This window comes from Hemiscyllium ocellatum, chromosome 22, assembly GCF_020745735.1.
Source record: "Hemiscyllium ocellatum isolate sHemOce1 chromosome 22, sHemOce1.pat.X.cur, whole genome shotgun sequence".
In the NCBI taxonomy this organism is placed as follows: domain Eukaryota; kingdom Metazoa; phylum Chordata; class Chondrichthyes; order Orectolobiformes; family Hemiscylliidae; genus Hemiscyllium; species Hemiscyllium ocellatum.
The window spans coordinates 24,597,040-24,615,161 of NC_083422.1; the positions used below are offsets into that span (position 1 = coordinate 24,597,040).

Genomic DNA, 18,122 nt, shown 5'->3' on the forward strand with positions numbered 1-18,122 from the left:
TTAACTATGGCCCTCTGCCCTCAAAGGCTATTTGCTATTACATGTAGACACATATTTGAGATTGAAGAAAGTGTGTAAAATATTCAGAATTTAACAATGTATCTACGGCACAACCACTAAATATGTTCAAGTAGAATCATTTAGAATTTTGGAATTCAAAAATTCTGGTAATTTTTCTTTTTATTTCTCTGAAAGGATAATGAGTATCTCCAGGAGTGTTTAGAAGTAGTGAGACAAGAGTTTATGGTCTTCAACAGAGAAAAGTAAGTATGGTAAGAGCATTTTATCTTTAACCTTAAAGCCACAGAGCAAATGCAGCTGATGTGCAGAAAAAAACAATTCTCTGAATATCGACGCTAACCTTTCCCATGGTCTACTAACCCCTTCATCTCCGCACCCACACTTCAAGGGTACTAATCTTTCAAGCAATTTTATTTCATACCATCCGCACAACTTTTATTCTGTAATATTTTAACAATTTAATTGAATGTCTTTAATTCAAGACATTTGCACGGACAGCAAAGTGGAATTAATGGACTTCATCAGCGGAAATGCAACTAATGAGCCTGGTATCACGTACAAGTTGGTATTTCACTTTGTGTGATAATGCTTCGCTGAAGTGCATTGGGTCATTTATCACATCTTAGGTGTTGTATAAATGTAAGTTGTTCTGCTGTCTGCCAGGATTTAATATAAACGTCAAGTTAGTGGACCTTCTACATTGGAACAGCCATTTCACATGGCTGCAGCCAGATTAAAATTGGCACTTGCGAAGGGTATGTATTTTGTTTTGCATGGTTTCTACTTCTTTTGTTACTTTGCATCACAGCCTGGTTCTGAGGAGAACGGGATTCTAGGTTACGTTCATGGTGCGACGTGCTTAGGTTAAACTAGGTTTTTTTAATATGAGTCAAACCAGCTCCCAATAATCCTTGATAATATACTGAGGGGCTAATCAAATGGGAGGTCTGTATGATTGTTGACCCACCCTATTCTGTTGCTCAAGCTCACAAAAGGAATACAATTGAGTAACTCTGTATTGAAGAGATACTGAGAGATAAGAATCAGGTCACCAGTGGTTTTGTCCTGTTTACCATCACTAGGTTAGGCTATCAGCAGTGCAGTCCCAGCATATGAAATACATTTGAATTTGACTAATAAGAAGATTGAATGAATCATTGCTACTGATAAGGTTAAACACAACTTCTTTTGTAAAGTTAAACTGGCTTAATTATAGCAGTAATATTTATTGTGCCTTTTCAGATTTATTTCACTGTAAATATTTTTAAATGCCTAGGGAGAAAAATCAGTGCAAAGTTTTACCAAGATCAAAACCAACAGTTTGGACTGGCACCTGTCTTCCTTTTAGAAAATGGTAATGACATGGGTTTAATCTTCGGAAAGACACAAAGGGTCTTTATGTTTGTCACTGATTGCTATTGCTGATTTAGTCCTGCAAACTTAATGAAATGTCCTTATACAATCCAGAAGGAAGATATTACCCATGAAAGTGTAAAAAAGTGCACATAACTCGGGGGAGCAATGAGTATTGTGAGGAGGGCTGTAATTTTGTCACAGCACAAATTTTGAGAAATCATGGTTTAGTTGCGATCAAAAGACACAGATTTTGGTAAAACTAGAAAATCGACAAATTTTTCAAGATCAAAACTAATTTTATTTTTATAATATTTTAATACAAACTCAGTAACGATTTCTTGCGTTGGTGGCTATTGCAGCGGTTTGGGTGCTCCTTCCTTCTTGGGTTGTTTCAGGTATATACTGCTGCATTTGGGGTCTTGTAGATGAAGTTGGTGACCACCTCCCTGCAAATGGCCACACAAGTAGATAGGGTGGTAAAGAAGGCATATGGCATGCTTGCCTTTATTGGTCAGAGAATTAAGTATAAGAGTCAGGATGTCATGTTGGAGCTTTATGAGACTTTGGTTAATTCTGGTCATAGGAAAGATGTGGAGGCTGTAGACAGGGTGCAGAAGTGCTCTACCAGGATACTGCCTGGATTAAAGGATATGAGCTCGCAGGAGAGGCTAGAAAAACTTGGATTGTTTTCTTTGGAGCAGTGGAGATTGAGGGGATATTTGAACAAAATCTTTAAAATTGAGCTGCATAGATAGGGTTGACAGTCAGAATCTTTTTCCCAGCATTGAAATGTCTAAAACTAGGGGACATGCATTTAAGGTGACAGGGGGAAATTTTAAAGGAGATGTGAGGACAAGTTTTTACACAAAGTGGCAGGAGTCTGGAATGTGCTGGTGGTGGAGGCAGATATGATAGGGGCATTTAGGAGATTTTTAGATAAGCATGCAAATAAACAAGAAATGTAGGGGATATGGACCAATGCAGAAGGGATTAGTTAAGTTTGGCCTCATGTTTGACATAACATCCTGTGCTGTACAGTTCTGTGTTCTATGTCAATGTTCTATCTCCTACCTGTTAGAGGAGAGGTGAGGAAGCCAGGATTGCTCCAGTAGGTGATAAACCTCTGAACACCATCAGTCTGAAGCCAGACAGCTGGCTGACCTTCAGTTCGTTGGCCCTGTATGTACCTTGGACTTGGAAAAATGCTTCAGTATAGGTGGGATGACTGACTATTATGAATGTACCAGTTGCATCAGTTTTCCCAGATCTAAGGAAGAGACGGTGAAGACTCACCATATGTTGCCTCTCTTTGGGTAGCAATATCATTTGCTCTCTGAATGACCTGAAGTAAGCACATTCTATTGCACATGAGAGCTACATTCATTCTATTGCAGATTTATATTTGAAAGAAATTGATTGGGGAGCATTTATAAATTATGTCCATTCAAATTTCCATGTTTAATCCAATGACCCACAATTCATTAAATATATGTCGAAAGATTTCAGCTGACGCTACAAGTGATGTAGCTTGAATTCTGTAAGTTGAACATTTTTTTCCTGTAGCAGTAAATCTGAAGGTATAATTTTACAGTTTATGCATTTCAGCATCTTAAATTTTTAATGGTCCTTTTTTTCTTGACTGTGGTTGTGCCACAAGAATGTCACTGAACAATACATAGTTTATTGTCCCTCTCCTCTCACGGAATGAGCCTACGTCAAAGAATAACATGGTACTATAGAGACATCTTCAGAGGTATACAGCTCTACTTTATAATTGTTGTTCTTTTTTAACCATAATTGTGTGTATTGTATTGTTTAAATACTTAGTTTTTCAAATATTCCAATGCAGAAAAGTTTTCCTAGAGTTCCAGATATTCTTCGTTTTAGGAGCGAATTACTGGAGCAAATGTGTTGAGATGACATAAACCAAAAGGACCATTTGCTTTTTTTTTGCATCATTATGGTCAAAACAACAGACTTCCTGTTGCCTTTGTCCCTTTCTTGCCCTATTCCACCAAACATTTTCTGAATTGTAGCAAATATGAGTGGAGATTCCAAGAAAAGAATTGGACTGAAAACATTCTGGTCAAATTAATATTGAAACGCAGAAGTATTCAAAACATGTTAATTGTAACCAGTTTATATGTCTCTGTAGTCAAGCAGATTTGTGTTTTGCCAAAGTTGTTCCCTTTACTGCAAGATAAATATAATGGAACAGGAAACTACGAATTTGAATTTCTCTAACACCGCCAACATGCATGATATTAACTTTAATGTTCACATGAATTCTTCAGTAGGTGCAATTTATGTAAAAATCACAGGGGGTTAAATGGATTGTTCATAAAAACAGATTAGTGGCTCATGATGCTCAATTATGCAACACCATTTAGTGCAATGTATCATGATTGCAGTGTTCAGCTAGCTCTTACCACACTGTTGAGTCACTGCATGATCCTCTGCAGATCCTAAAATTGTGCGAGGTTGGCAGTAGTTAAAGCTAACCTGCACCAACCTCTTAAATGGGACGCACATTGTCTCTGCTGCAAGAAGTGGAAGAGTGGATACAGGTCCCTTTGATATAGAAAAATGTGAATAATAGTACACCATGAGACAGAATGGTCTCAAAGGTTCTTAGACAGGGCACTTATGGCCTTGCTGGAAGAGATCCACCTATAACTATATGGAGTCAGGAACCCTGAAGAGGGCAGTGGGACCAGATAGGGTACAAAGAGTCAAGTCGCAAAAACCTAGAAGCAGTGCTGCATAAAGTCCACTGCCGTCTTGTAAGTGGTCAAGATCAGAGGGTTCAACTTTCAATGTCATATCTGATCAACTGAATGACCAGCCTTACATGCTGCTCAGTGTCCTACACTACCAACACTCACCTGCTATACCCAACAATCTCTATCAATCAGAACTCTTCACTAACATCCATATCTTCACCTCACCCTCAACACTTTTTACAGCTGTAAGCCCTATCTTGCAGCTGTGGTATTTGTGGGTGGAAGGATGCTCTTTCATTGTCTGGGCCTTAAGGGTCTTATTCTTTATGGTTGTAGAGGATCAACCGCTATCAAGTCTTAACAATGTGTAGTTTATTGCACAGTAGTAATAGGTACAAGCGACATTAACTAGTTAAACATTGTTAGAGGTAAAAAAAAACTGCAGATGCCGGAATCCAAAGTAGACAAGCAGGAGGCTGGAAGAACACAGCAAGCCAGGCAGAATCAGGAGGTGGAGAATTTGATGTTTCTGATACTGCCTGCCTTGTTGAGTTCTTCCAGCTTCCTGCTTGTCTAGTTAAACATTGCTACAAAGATTATCAGAAGACATTGTTGACACATCTGAGATTTAAAGCTATTCTCTCAATTTCCCTTTGCAAGACACTCTAACATCATCAGGTTGGGTGGAGCTACATGCACTCTCCGATATTGACCCTTTCATTATACAACAACAATTGTATAATGTATAACAACTTGCAGACAGTTGTAATTACTCAGTCTCAATAGCCACATTATTCTAACAGATTGCAACAAGTTCACTGATATATTCATCTGTCTTTCAGGTTAAAATGATATACAACTGAGGGCTGCAGGAGCTAACGGGTGGTGGGCGGGGGAAGGGGGAGGTAGTGGGTTTACGGGTACATGGTCTAAATCCTAATGGAAGAGCCAATGCTCAATGTTAGTGGAGGGACAATGTAGATGCCCTGGCCAGTGATGAGGCTGGAACCTTTGAAGATAATGGTATCCTCATATCCAATCTTCCTTCTCATACACATTTCCCCCTCATCCTATGCACTGTCTGGCTTGCAAGCAGCCAACAATATAAGCATGCATCATTAAGTTCCCCCTCTTCCTCACAAGCCGTACCTTTCTGGCTTTCTCCTTTCAGATATCCAAGAGGTGAAACTAATTCAGTATTAGTGGAAAACCAACAGGTAGAAGAGGACTAAGATAATCTTGAAGGAGAACTCCAGTCACTCAGTCTCATACTCACAGCCATTCATTCAGAAGCAACACTGTATGTAATGTAGGAGCAACATAGTGATGAGATCTGCATGTGTTAAGACAGTGGGGGCAGCATAGGGCTCAAGTGTAACAGAGGCACCTCTGCAGAGGGCTCCAATGAGCACTTTGATCAGAGAGGTTACAGAAAGACACTGATAGATATGTGAAATGAGATGATTGTTGAATTAGTAGATCTGCCTGAAAGAATTCAGTCAATGTCAAGTGGATTTGAAGAGTCCAGCATCCTCTTGACACAACATTTCTACTGAGCCAAGAGCCTATCCTTTATAACATGAAAGTGGTGACCAACTTTATGAGCATATTTGTGGACCCAACTGCGATGACCACGTCTAATGCCCGACACCTCAGCTTCCATTACAGCACAAGCTGAAACTACCTGAAACATCTGGGTGGTGGAGTGGAAAATCTCAATCTCCTGCTGTACAAGGTCAACCTGTTCTCTGTAGACTTCAAATGGGCTTAAGGCTCTCAGAGAAATCCTCTAACAGATTAGTTGGATTGCTGAAGTGTCTGCTTACTCTCACGATTACAGTCCTTGCACTCTGAGTATCTCCACCTGTCAGCGCAGTCAGTGCAAACTACTGCTGCCCATATCCAGATGGTACAATCAAAACAGTGACCTTCTGCACCCAAAGCTGCTCAATGGGTAATCTCAAGGCTGTCCTCAGTTTCTCTTGGATTGACAGTCAGCAATGGTCCACCAGCGATACTGCAGTCACTGGGGTAGCATTGCAGAGTAGTATTAGGATAGGCAAAGATAAATAGGAAACAGACACTGTAGTGATTAGTTGATCACTAGTGCTGGGCAGAAAAATGCCATTTGATTTATCAGCATGGCTTGGAATGTTCATTTTTATTCTTTTATATTTGCCATCACGGCCAAGCAATGGATGTGAGGCCCAGACTCAGGACAGCATGTTGCAAGACAGTTTTCGAATGTGGAATTGGGGTCTGTTTTATTGACATCAGTTGAATTGTTCCTGCAAAACCTGATGAGAAAGAAGTGAACTGTTCCTGCTGCTCCAGAGCTAAATGCAACAGACTGATGGGAACGGCTGTGCCTTCATAATGAGCAGGCTATGCAGAATGCAGCAGATGACCATGGACCTTTACATGCAAATCAAAGTGAAATGCTAGAAATCTGAAACAAATGCACAAAATGCTGGAGAAACTCAGCAGGCCCAGCAGCATCCAAGGGGAGAGGAACAAAGTTAACGTTTTTAGACTGACATGACTCTTTGTCAGAACAATTCTAAGGAAGAGTTGTATCAGACTTGAAACATTAACCTTGACAACCATCCTACTGAGTGCTGCAGGGTTCCCCATGAGGGGTCCAGGTTGCAGAAACCTGACTTCAGCATGCATGTGTTCCAAAACATGTCATGAGATGGCACGGTTTTCATTGAATGCATAATGTATGTGCCCGGATCATGTACCAGAGTCATGAGTAAGACAGTGAACACATAAGCCTTGCTGCCCATAAGCCATCCATTGGTTTGTTATATGTTGTCTCAAATGTAGGTCACACATAGGACTGCCACAGAACAAAGACATCAGGACTGCTGCCAGGATATTAGACACTGACCAGTATGATATCCTGCATGTTGCTACTCCCACCTGGATGCTGATATTGTTTTAGTCTCTTTCAATTGTGGTACATCTCAGAATTAAAATGAAGCACCCGCAAAGCAATATGTGTGCTGTCTAATGCATCCTGCCACATGGGGATGCCTTCACTTATTGCTCAGCCTGCTCTCTCTGGCAAGAATGACATGTTGTTAGTTCTCACTGAATAGAACGTGTCAGCATCCACTCTTCTGCAGCAGTGGATGGCAGGATGTGAGATGTTGTAAATATTCAACCTGAAAGGAGATCCTGTCAAAGTAGTTTGATGTCAGCTGTTGCAATGCGGTACACTTCCTGCTGTTTGGTTGTATTGTAGCTGTAGCAGGGGCAGATTCCAGTGAGGCATGGCTGTTTTACACATTGTTCCTTACTGAACTTCAGACAAAAGGATTGCTCTTGTACCCTAATGGCTATACACTCCTGCTGAGAATGCTTCTCCTCCTCCGCCCTCCTCTACCATCCTTCCAGCTCTAAGTAGATTTTGTTCAATCTCTAAGTCATGCTGCATTACAAGAGGAATGTACCCATTTTTGTGCAGAAATCTTGATGTTGTTCTACAGTATTCCTGGAAAACTTCAGCAATTTCAGAATACACTAGAAAGCATCAAACTGTTACACCATCGAACCAAGAGTTAGTAGGAATTAAGCAGCAACGACTTCTTGATGATGATCCCTTTAAATGGTATGGGTGGGCAGGAACTCTGCTACTGAACACATCTTCATCTGCTTAATGTTACAAGAGGAAGGACTGACCTCCGGCATGGCAAAAGTGGTGTCAAATCAGCACTGCACACTGATTATCCTTACAAGCTGCCTTCTCTGCATAGCTCTGACAGAATCACACTGCACATCCATTAATATCCTCCCCAATATGGCGCCTGGTATGACTCACACCAGAAGTTAGCTCGAGTGCTATAGATCCTCTTCCAGGTCTCTAGGGGTACTCATGGCACTCCTCTTCAAACTTTTGTGCCAATCATCTTTCAAGAAGACAGAATTTTTCAGACCGCTCCTTTAACTTGCACAAAACAGTAATATGCAAGATTTACCTGGAAAGCAGTCATTTTAGTGGATTGTTAAAACAAAGTATGTTCTGTAAATTATATTGCCTTGGATACACATTATTGGTTCACTGTAGCATTAGGTTTACCATAACTAATTGGCATTACATCATACTTCTATCCTAGATTACTCTTGTGCCCAATTCAACATTTATCACCGTCAATTCAATCAACGCCTCTGAAAAGTATTATCTGATTATTATTTCATTGTTTTTAACAGTAAGTTGTGCACAAAATTATTTATAACGCTTCAGAAGTACTTAATTGTGTATTGAGTGCTTTGAGGTGACCTGATGAAAGGTCTCATAAAAATGTATGGGCTTAGATCTTCTAACTTGCGCCCACACCTCCCCCCTCACTTCCCTCCAAGGCCCCAAGGGATCCTTCCATATCCGTCAAAAAATCACCTGCACCTCCACACACATCATTTACTGCATCCACTGCACTCGATGTGGCCTCCTATACATTGTGGAGACAGGCCGCCTACTTGCAGAACATTTCAGAGAACACTTCTGGGACACCAACCAACCCAACCACCCCGTGGCTGAACACTTTAACTCCCCCTCCCACTCCGCCAAGGACATGCAGGTCCTTGGCCTCCTCCATCGCCAGACCATGGCAACACGACGCCTGGAGGAAGAGCGCCTCATCTTCCGCCTAGGAACCCTCCAACCACAAGAGATGAATGCAGATTTCTCCAGCTTCCTCATTTTCCCTCCCCCCACCTTTTCTCTGTCCCAACCCTGGGACTCAGCACCACCTTCTTGACCTGCAATCTTCTTCCCGACCTCTCCACCCCCACCCCCTCTCCGGCCTATTACCCTCACCTAAATCTCTTCCACCTATCGCATTCCCAATGCCCCTCCCCAAGTCCCTCCTCCCTACCTTTTATCTTAGCCTGCTTGACACACCCTCCTCATTCCTGAAGAAGGGCTTATGCCCGAAATGTCGATTCTCCTGCTCTTTTGATGCTGCCTAACCTGCTGCACTTTTTCAGCAACACATTTTTCTGATACAATGAACCAACCCCACATCCATTAATATCTTCTCTGACCTTATCGACTCCCTCAAGCTGACATTTCAACCTGACACACCTCTAATCAAACCTGACCCAACACTCCCATCAAACCTCACTCTTACACAACACTCCAATTAAACCTCACTCCAACAGTCCAAACATCCTTCATCTCATCCAACACTCTGAACAAACCTCACCCAATATCCCGCTATCTAATAACCCCTGGCCAGGCACCTCCACACCCGACCTAAACTGACCAACACTTTTCCCTGAACTCAACTTCTCAACAGCTCTTCCAGACCCACTCAACCATGCCCTCACACATCTGCAGCCCTACCCCACTCCTATGACACACCTGTGTCCCTATTCTCTTATGCACCCATTCACCACTCTGTCCCCTTCTCTTCCTACCATGCTACTGTCACACACTTAGCTTGTACACTTATCATCTCTATGCAGCTTCTCAAAGAGGCTTTGGGCGGCACGGTGGCACAGTGGTTAGCACTGCTGCCTCACAGCGCCTGGAGACCCCGGTTCAATTCCCGACTCAGGCGACTAACTGTGTGGAGTTTGCATGTTCTCCCCGTGTCTGCGTGGGTTTCCTCCGGGTGCTCCGGTTTCCTCCCACAGTCCAAAGATGTGCGGGTCAGGTGAATTGGCCGGGATAAATTGCCCGTAGTGTTAGGTAAAGGGGTAAATGTAGGGGTATGGGTGGGTTGCGCTTCGGCGGGTCGGTGTGGACTTGTTGGGCCGAAGGGCCTGTTTCCACACTGTAAGTAATCTAATCTAATCTAATCTTTAAACCTCAATTTGGACAGTTACTGGTGTAAGGAAGGGACGTGACTGGGCCTCCCTTATCTATCTGTTTCCCAAGAAGCTTGATTTGGATGTTCATGGCAGAAAGTTGGAGCTCCAGGGCAGGGCAATAAAAGGGAAATGAATGACAACTTTACCTGCATATCCACTAATATCATTTATTGTATCCGTTGCTCCCGATGTGGTCTCCTCTACATTGGGGAGACTGGAAGCCTCCTAGCAGAGCGCTTTAGGGAACATCTCCGGGACACCAATCAACCACAGCGCCCTGTGGTCCAACATTTCAACTCCCCCTCCCACTTTGCCAAGGACATGGAGGTCATGGGCCTCCTTCCCCAACGCTCCTTCACCACCAGACGCCTGGAGGAAGAACACCTCATCTTCCGCCTTAGAACACTTCAACTCCAGGGCATCAATGTGGACTTCATTTCCCCTTCCCCCACCTCACCCTAGTTCCAAACTTCCAGCTCAGCACTGTCTCCATGACTTGTCGTACCTGCCTATCTTCTTTTCCACCTATCCACTCCACCTTCCCCCCGCCCCCAACCTATCACCTTCATCCCCTCCCCCACTCACCTATTTTACTCTATGCTACTTTCTCCCCACCCCCACCCTCCTCTAGCTTATCTCTCCCCACTTCAGGCTCTCTGCCTGTATTCCTGATGAAGGGCTTTTGCCCGAAACGTCGATTTTACTGCTCCTCGGATGCTGCCTGAACTGCTGTACTCTTCCAGCACCACTAATCCAGAAACTGACTATGATTGATGGTCCTTGGATTACCCATGTTGTTATGACTCAGACATTTGTCCCCAGAAGACGATAGTATGCTCAACAGCAATGATAAGGCATTTTATTTTCCCACATTTGGAAATATGGATTACTTTTTAGTCAATGTATTGAACATATTTTAATAATTTTGGCTATGGGGGATAGAACTACACAAAGATCACATTATTCCCAACAGCTAAAATGGCATCTTTTAAATGCGAAAGCATTAATGTTATGATAATAATAATTATTTATGGAGCAGCAGACATTATCACTGAGAGTTCTGTCACTAAACTGTGACAGAATTCATTTCACATTGAAATGTTCCCTTTTTGAAGATCTGATGTTTGAAACTTGATTATTTATATTCCACCTTCCAAAAAGATATTAGTAAAGTCATGAAAAGTACCATGAGTGCCAATTTTAGTGAGCCACTATGACAAGGGTACTTCACATACTTTTTAAGCAAATTGTAGAATTTTCCTACGTCAGCTACACCAAATTAATTTTTTGAGGCAATTTTAACATGTTTCTCTGAGAATTGCTATACTCGTAACTCCTGTTGTTTAAATGCAAAATCTAAACACAATTTGCAGTTTGTTTGAATTTATAGTCAAAATGAACTGAAATATATGGTCTCTCAAGCATCATTTAGAAAGAAAAGGGTCAGGATTAGCTGAATCAATCTGCAATTAAATGTAGAAGAGATCAGCCACAGAAGTAATAGACAATCAAAAGTTATCCTCAGAAACAAAGTGGCAGTGATTTATGGTAAGAATGATTTCAGCAGCACAGTTTAGATTCATTTTGATTTTAACCTTGGTTGGAATCAAGAATGCTGTATAAATTCAACTGAACAAAGCCAAATCATTAATTAGCTTCCTCATTTTAATTTATGATTGGTGTATGTACGTTTATGTGTAACCTGAATTAATTAGATTGTTTCATGTTAATGAATTTTAAGGGCTGGCTGACTGAAGATCATACTTATAATCACATATATTTACAGTTTTACCACATTGGTACAGGTTCCCAAAACTAATGCATATTCTCTTATCTCCTGTGTTTTAAATCTGTACATAGGTTAAAAAAGAGGCCAGAAGAACCAACTGCGTCTGCATCAATGGTTGAAGCAGAAGCAAAACCAGAAGCAGTTGCTGAAGATGAGGGTGAAAGTGGAAATCTGCACATGTGTAGTTCAGTGTGTTCTTCAACAAGTAGCAGCTAGGACTAAAAGGTCAGGCTGCTCTTTCCATCTGTCTTAATGTTTCTCAGGCTGCTTCACTGGGCTAACAAGCTTTATTAAAGCTTTCAATGCCGTTTGGAAAAGAAAATCATCCATTGAATAATCTCTGGATATCCAGTGAACTACAACAGAATAATATTGCTCAGTGAATTTATTTCGTATATTTTTTAAAAAAAACACTGGAAAATAGGCAGGTTGATGCTCTTATGAACTGAAAGGTAGATATTCTCTATGCAACCATATAATGGCACATTATGTCATCAATTTAATAGGATGTTGAATGTTTAAAGCAAGTTGGATCTGTATTTCTCATTCAGTTGTTTTTGTGCTTTGTTTATGTCTTGCTAATGGTATGTCAAAATCTTTCCATGCAATGGTCCTGACTAATAAGAGTCATAATATTCATACAAATTTGACATAAAGGCTGATTAATAATTTACAATAATTTTACTAGAAGAGAATACATTTACAGAGTACTGTTGGACTACATTATCGTACAATAGATATAGTTAACAAAGGTTTCTATCGCTTCATAATCTTTCATATGGGTGGGAGGGGAAATAGAGAACTGGAAGATTTTATGTGTAAATAGTGACAGCATTTGTGTATCCACAGTTTTATGTGGTGGGCTTTGATAGGAAAATGTATTATTGAACCAAATTTTCATACAGAAGCTTACACTATTTCCAAAAATGTTTCAAATGTGCAGGCACAACTTATGGGCAAGGATGCCAAAGCTTTTATAGCACTGACATTTTCATTCATAACATGCAATTAGATATATCTAATTAGCATATAACTAAATGGCTTGAAATTGTATTAATATTCGATTTGTCACATCCTGTGTATACTATTGCTTTGAATGACCATATAGTGTGATCAACTGCAAAATATGTTAGCAAAATAGCAGTTAATACAATACGCATTACAGATGTTTGGTATCAGCTGCTTTTACAATAGGCTATTATAATTGATAGAATCTTAGAGAGACATGATGAAACAGGTAGAAATTTCAATCAGTAATGTTCATTAAGTACTTTTATTACACTGCATTTTTGTGTGCGCTGGTTTTATGTTAACTAATTTAAGATATGCAGCTCAGCACGTGGTGTTAAAAAAAACAAAGCACACACAGGAATGTAGCACAGGATTGCTGCACACTTTGCTGATGGGAATTTCAACCTTTGAATGTTAGCAGTTACGTAGCTCAATTTACTTAAGATACCTGTCAGTAAAAATGACAAATGGTAAATTATATTTTAAGAACTTATTGTATGTATTCAAATGTTATTTATGTATTTTTTGTTGCATGATTAATACATTGGTTTTGGACTGAACCCTGGTCCTTGAAAATGTGCAATGATGAGCAAACTTTTCAAGAAGAGGTTGTATCTCTGTAGTACTGAGATGTTGAATTTTTAATATTTAAAGAAATGGAGCATGATCCAGTTTCTTGCTGTATTGGGAAAAACAAGTTGGAAATAAATTTGTTCTTGTACATAACAACAATTAGGCTTTTACTGTTTATTTTACAAAACCATTTTCAAGCAACAAAATTTAACTTAGTAGCTGAAATGAATTTTATACAAGATTGTACCCAAAATTTATCATGACCAAACAATCTAAGATTACTTGAGAAAAATTGAAGCCATATTTTCTCATTATCTCTGTGACTTTGTATCTCTGTGAATCTCTGTATCTCAAGTTATCTCAGCAACTGCTGAGATTAACATAAACTATTCAGGATTAATATAAATCGTTTTATTTTTCAGTAATCATTGTTTGTGACTTCGTGTATCTATATAATTACAATTTAAATGGCTTGAATGTTCTAAAATAGTTACTCAGCGGGCAAACTAATGATGATTGATAAAAGCTGTCTCTGTTCCCAGACCAAGAATGAAAATTCTTGCTCTACCGAACTCGCTGTCAATATTTCTGTGAATGTTGATTTTTTTTATTATTATGTGCAGGAGCTGGTGTCGGATTGGGGTAGACAAAGTTAAAAATCACACAACACACGGTTATCATTCAACAGGTTTATTTAGAAGCACGAGCTTTCAGAGCACTGCTCCTTCATCGGGTTGTTGTTGTGTGATTTTTAACTTTTTTTTTATCGGTACAGATATCACAATACAGTTTACCTTAAAAGCAGTGGCTAGTAATGGTCCTTGAATTTTCCCCTAAGAATGTTTTATATGTTCACAGTAAAACAATCAAAGAACTGAATCTTCTCATATTTTGGCTAAATGTCATTTTCATTGAGTATTATTGTGGTTCTGCTCGCCGAGCTGGAAGTTTTTGCTGCAAACGTTTCGTTCCCTGGCTAGGGAACATCATCAGTGCGGTGGGAGCCTCGTGTGAAGCGCTGCTTTGATGTTTCTTCCGGTATTTATATTGGTTTGTTCTTGCCGGGAACGAAACGTTTGCAGCAAAAACTTCCAGCTCGGCGAGCAGAACCACAACAACGGATACCCGAGCTACAAATCTTCAATCAGATTTTATTGAGTATTATGGTGAGTATCCCTCCAAGAGAAACATTTCCACACACTATGATCACAAACATGCTTCATTAACTACCTACAAACCTCTGTTGTAATTCTCTTGTTTGATACCATACTAATTCTGCCATTTGTCATATCTGGAGATCCTTAGCACTGCCAGGATACACCAGCATCACTAGGACTGGTGTCATGCTATAAAGGCTACTGCATAAGTGGCCAAACATTGGCAAATTGAAGCAGATGTTCACCTTGGACATGGCAAATGAGAGGAAGTTAGTTTTCCATTTCGTGGACAGGGAACTGGAAATTCTGGTGGATGAGATGGTGCAGAGGCCATATATCCTTGTGAAACAGAACAAGCTGAAGAGGTAAAGACAGCAGACCCTGCCAGCGTAGTCTGAGGTTGCTACCAGGTCTAGCAAAATACCCAGTAATGCAGCAAAAATGGTCAATGATCATCTTCACTCCACCAAGTTAAACAAATGCTACCATTTACTCTCTTTGACCTCTCACTTCCTATATCTCTACAACTGTAATTACCTGACACCGTGACTCTTGTTCTACAACTCTCACTGTTGCCTGCAACATCTTCCCTCACTCACTCTCACCCACACCACTCTGTTCACCTTGCATGGTCTCTGTACAGCCTCCTCATCATACTACTTTTCCATCACCTGCACAAGCACTAACCACCGTAGCCCATTTAGTCTCTCTCATTCTCTCATTATTGAGGATAATGGCTCACCACAGGGCCCAAACAGTAAGGAGAGGTGGTAGCTGGTGGTATTTGTCTCTTCACTCCTTACAAGGTTGAAGATCATGGCTCTTGAAAGCAAAGATCAGGACTGCCCCTGCATAGCTGCCAAAGCCTCCATGCCCTGGCACACAAGTAAGATTTCATTGTTCATTGTTCCCATGGCCTCCACTGTGAGTTTATTGGGTACATGCCACAACTTCTAGACCTTGGTCGCCACGTTTTCTCTCTTTTGTCTAATGCAGGCATGGTGGGATGCCCATGGTGCCGGTGGTCAAGAGGACTGCCCCACAAAACATCCCCTTACTCCACCTCTGAGACTGAAAGTTTGGATGCTCAAAGGACATACCGGCAAGACTGTCTGCTGTATCCACCTCCAGCTCAGAAACTGACCCCTCGGTGGGAGCTTTCATTAAAGTTAGTAGCACCTGCTTGTGGTAGCTTCACTGCCGTGTCTCTGCCAATGAAGAAATGCCCAAAGTTATTGGCACTCAGAGGACTGCTGCAGCCTAGGCACGTGCTCAGCCCCAGCCAGAAGAGGACCCCATGTTCTTTGGAAATCAGGGACTTCATACAAATATATGAGTGAAGCAGGTTGGTTTGTCAGGAGTACTGGCTGACCTGATGCAAAGCCTACAGGACTGCAGCAGCAACGACCCTGCTGCTTCAAGGCAGGTGATCATCTGGCTGTCTCCATGGGCAGGGTGCTGGCTGCAGTGGAAAGCCAAGTCCAGCAGTCTCGGATTCCGCCATATACATGCATAGACATGCATGCTATCACTTTAGCTATTGGTGCTCAGCAGCAACAGCAAGGCGATAGGGATGCTCAGGATCTTGCACTCACTCCGGGTGCCCTTTCCTCACATGGAGACAGGGTGGTGCCTGTAGGTATCCAGCCAGAGGAGGGAACACACACTCGGCCACCTCCAGAAGACTCCTCTCAGGACACTTCAAAGGTAAGCAAGGCCTTCAGCTTCAACCTGCCCATCACCTTCAGCCTGTGGGAATTCAAGCCAAGAAGAGTGCGCCTCCCTCTGGAGAGGAATCATTCCGTGTGAGTGGAGCCTCAAGACTTAAACTCCCCAGAGTCATCCCAACCAAATTACCAAGGCTGATGTGCTCCACTACGGGACAGACTCTCTCCATCCCAGCTGCAGAACTTGGGCATGCACTGAGATATAGTGGAAGGGAAAAGCAGGAGTGTTGTGCCCATTGCTGTTTGTTATCTATACCAATGATTTGGATGAGAATGTACAAGGCAGGATTAGTAAGTTTGCTGATGACACTAAAATAGGCAGTATCATGGACAGTGAGGAACGTTATCAGAAATTGCAGCAGGACCTTGATCAGCTGGGGATGTGGGCTGAGAAAATACAAATGTAGTTTAATATAGGTAAGTGTGAGGTCTTGCCTTTTGGAAAGTCAAATCAAGGTAAGACATTCATGGTGAATGGTAGGGCCTTAAGAAGTGTAGTAGAACAGAGAGATCTTGCAGTTCAGGTTCACAGTTCTTTGAAAGTGGAGTCACAGGTAGCCAGGGCAGTGAAAAAGGCTTTTGACACACTGGCCTTCATCAGTCAGGCACTGAGTATAGAAGATAGGAAGTTATGTTGCAGTTATACAGGATGTTGATGAGGTTGCACTTGGAGTATTGTGTTCAGTTTTGGTCACCTTGTTATAGGAAGGATATTATTAAACTTGAAAGAGTGCAGAAGAAATTTGCAAGGATGTTGCCTGGACTCAATGGTCTGAGTTATAGGGAAAGGTTGAACAAGCTAGGACACTTTTCTTTAGAGAGTAGGAGACTGAGGGGGGTCATGAGAGGCATGGACAGAGTGAATGCACTCAGTCTTTTTCCTATGGTTGGGGAATCGAGGACTAGAGGTTTAAGATTAGTGGGGAGAGAATAAAAGGGAACCTGAGGGGAAAAATATTTACAGAGAGGGTGGTACGCATGTGGAATGAGCTGCCTGTGGAAGTGGTTGAGGCAGGTACATTAACAGCATTTAAAAGGCACTTGGACAAATGCATGGATAGGAAAGGATTAGAAGGATATGGGCCAAGTGCAGGGAAATGGACAGTGGATGGACATTTTGGTTGGAATGGATCAGTTTGGGCCTGTCTCTGTACTGTAGGACTCTGACTTTCTGACAGCATATGGCTGGCGCAGGTGACAAGTTACTGTAAATACATTATTATATCTGTAGACATAAGTCCTCTTTTCACCATCATCCAGGGCGCAACCACAACTGTGACGTTGAAGGTACAGAGTCCACCTGTTCTACATAGTGTTCTACGCTGCAAACTGTGAAGTGAGTACCTTCTGCACTGTGTGCAGGCAGAGCAAAGATAAACAGGTATCTGCTATTTTGGCAACTAGACCCCATCCTTCCAGGCAGACAATCCTTGCTACTGCATCACAGGCATTAATGGGATTTACTCGTTATTTTACATGATATGGTCAGGAGGGTTTAGCACAAGGATTTGCTTTGCACAGAATAGGCTAAAAGTTAAAGTTCACAAACCATGTGCTCACAAGTGTGTTTCAGCTTCAATTTATACATGTTGCCATTTGAAGTGCTTCATGGTGCTCACAATCATTACTGAATGATGAACTGACTCTGCACATCAGTGTCTAATCTTTCTAGAGCCTGTGTGGAAACTGGAGTAGTCTAAGCATCCGCGGAGCAGAAGCCACATTGCAATTTTTTTCATAGTTTGTTTAACTTCAAATGCATTGTGATCTATTACTACTCGATTTTCATTAAATCAAGTTCATGAGGTTAAATCCACATTCACTTGATGGCTGATATGTTGCACCAATGTCCAAAAGAATGGACATTTCTTACAATTGGCCATCTTTTAGAACATCGTCCACAAAATCTCTGAATGTTTGACTGGAACCAGTTGTGGCTTTTTCC

At 41.4% G+C, this 18,122-nt stretch overlaps 1 protein-coding gene across 1 annotated transcript in view; it reads left to right on the top strand.

Moving 5' to 3' along the window:
* LOC132826462 (serine/threonine-protein kinase 32C) overlaps positions 1 to 11,982 on the top strand; it is a 337,966-nt gene extending 325,984 nt beyond the window's left edge. The window contains exons 11-12 of the mRNA XM_060842398.1: positions 196 to 263; positions 11,781 to 11,982. Coding sequence (XP_060698381.1) covers positions 196 to 263; positions 11,781 to 11,925 — 213 coding nt within the window. The 3' untranslated portion in view covers positions 11,926 to 11,982. The remainder of the gene's footprint in view (positions 1 to 195; positions 264 to 11,780) is intronic.
* Positions 11,983 to 18,122: the final 6,140 nt, after the last annotated feature.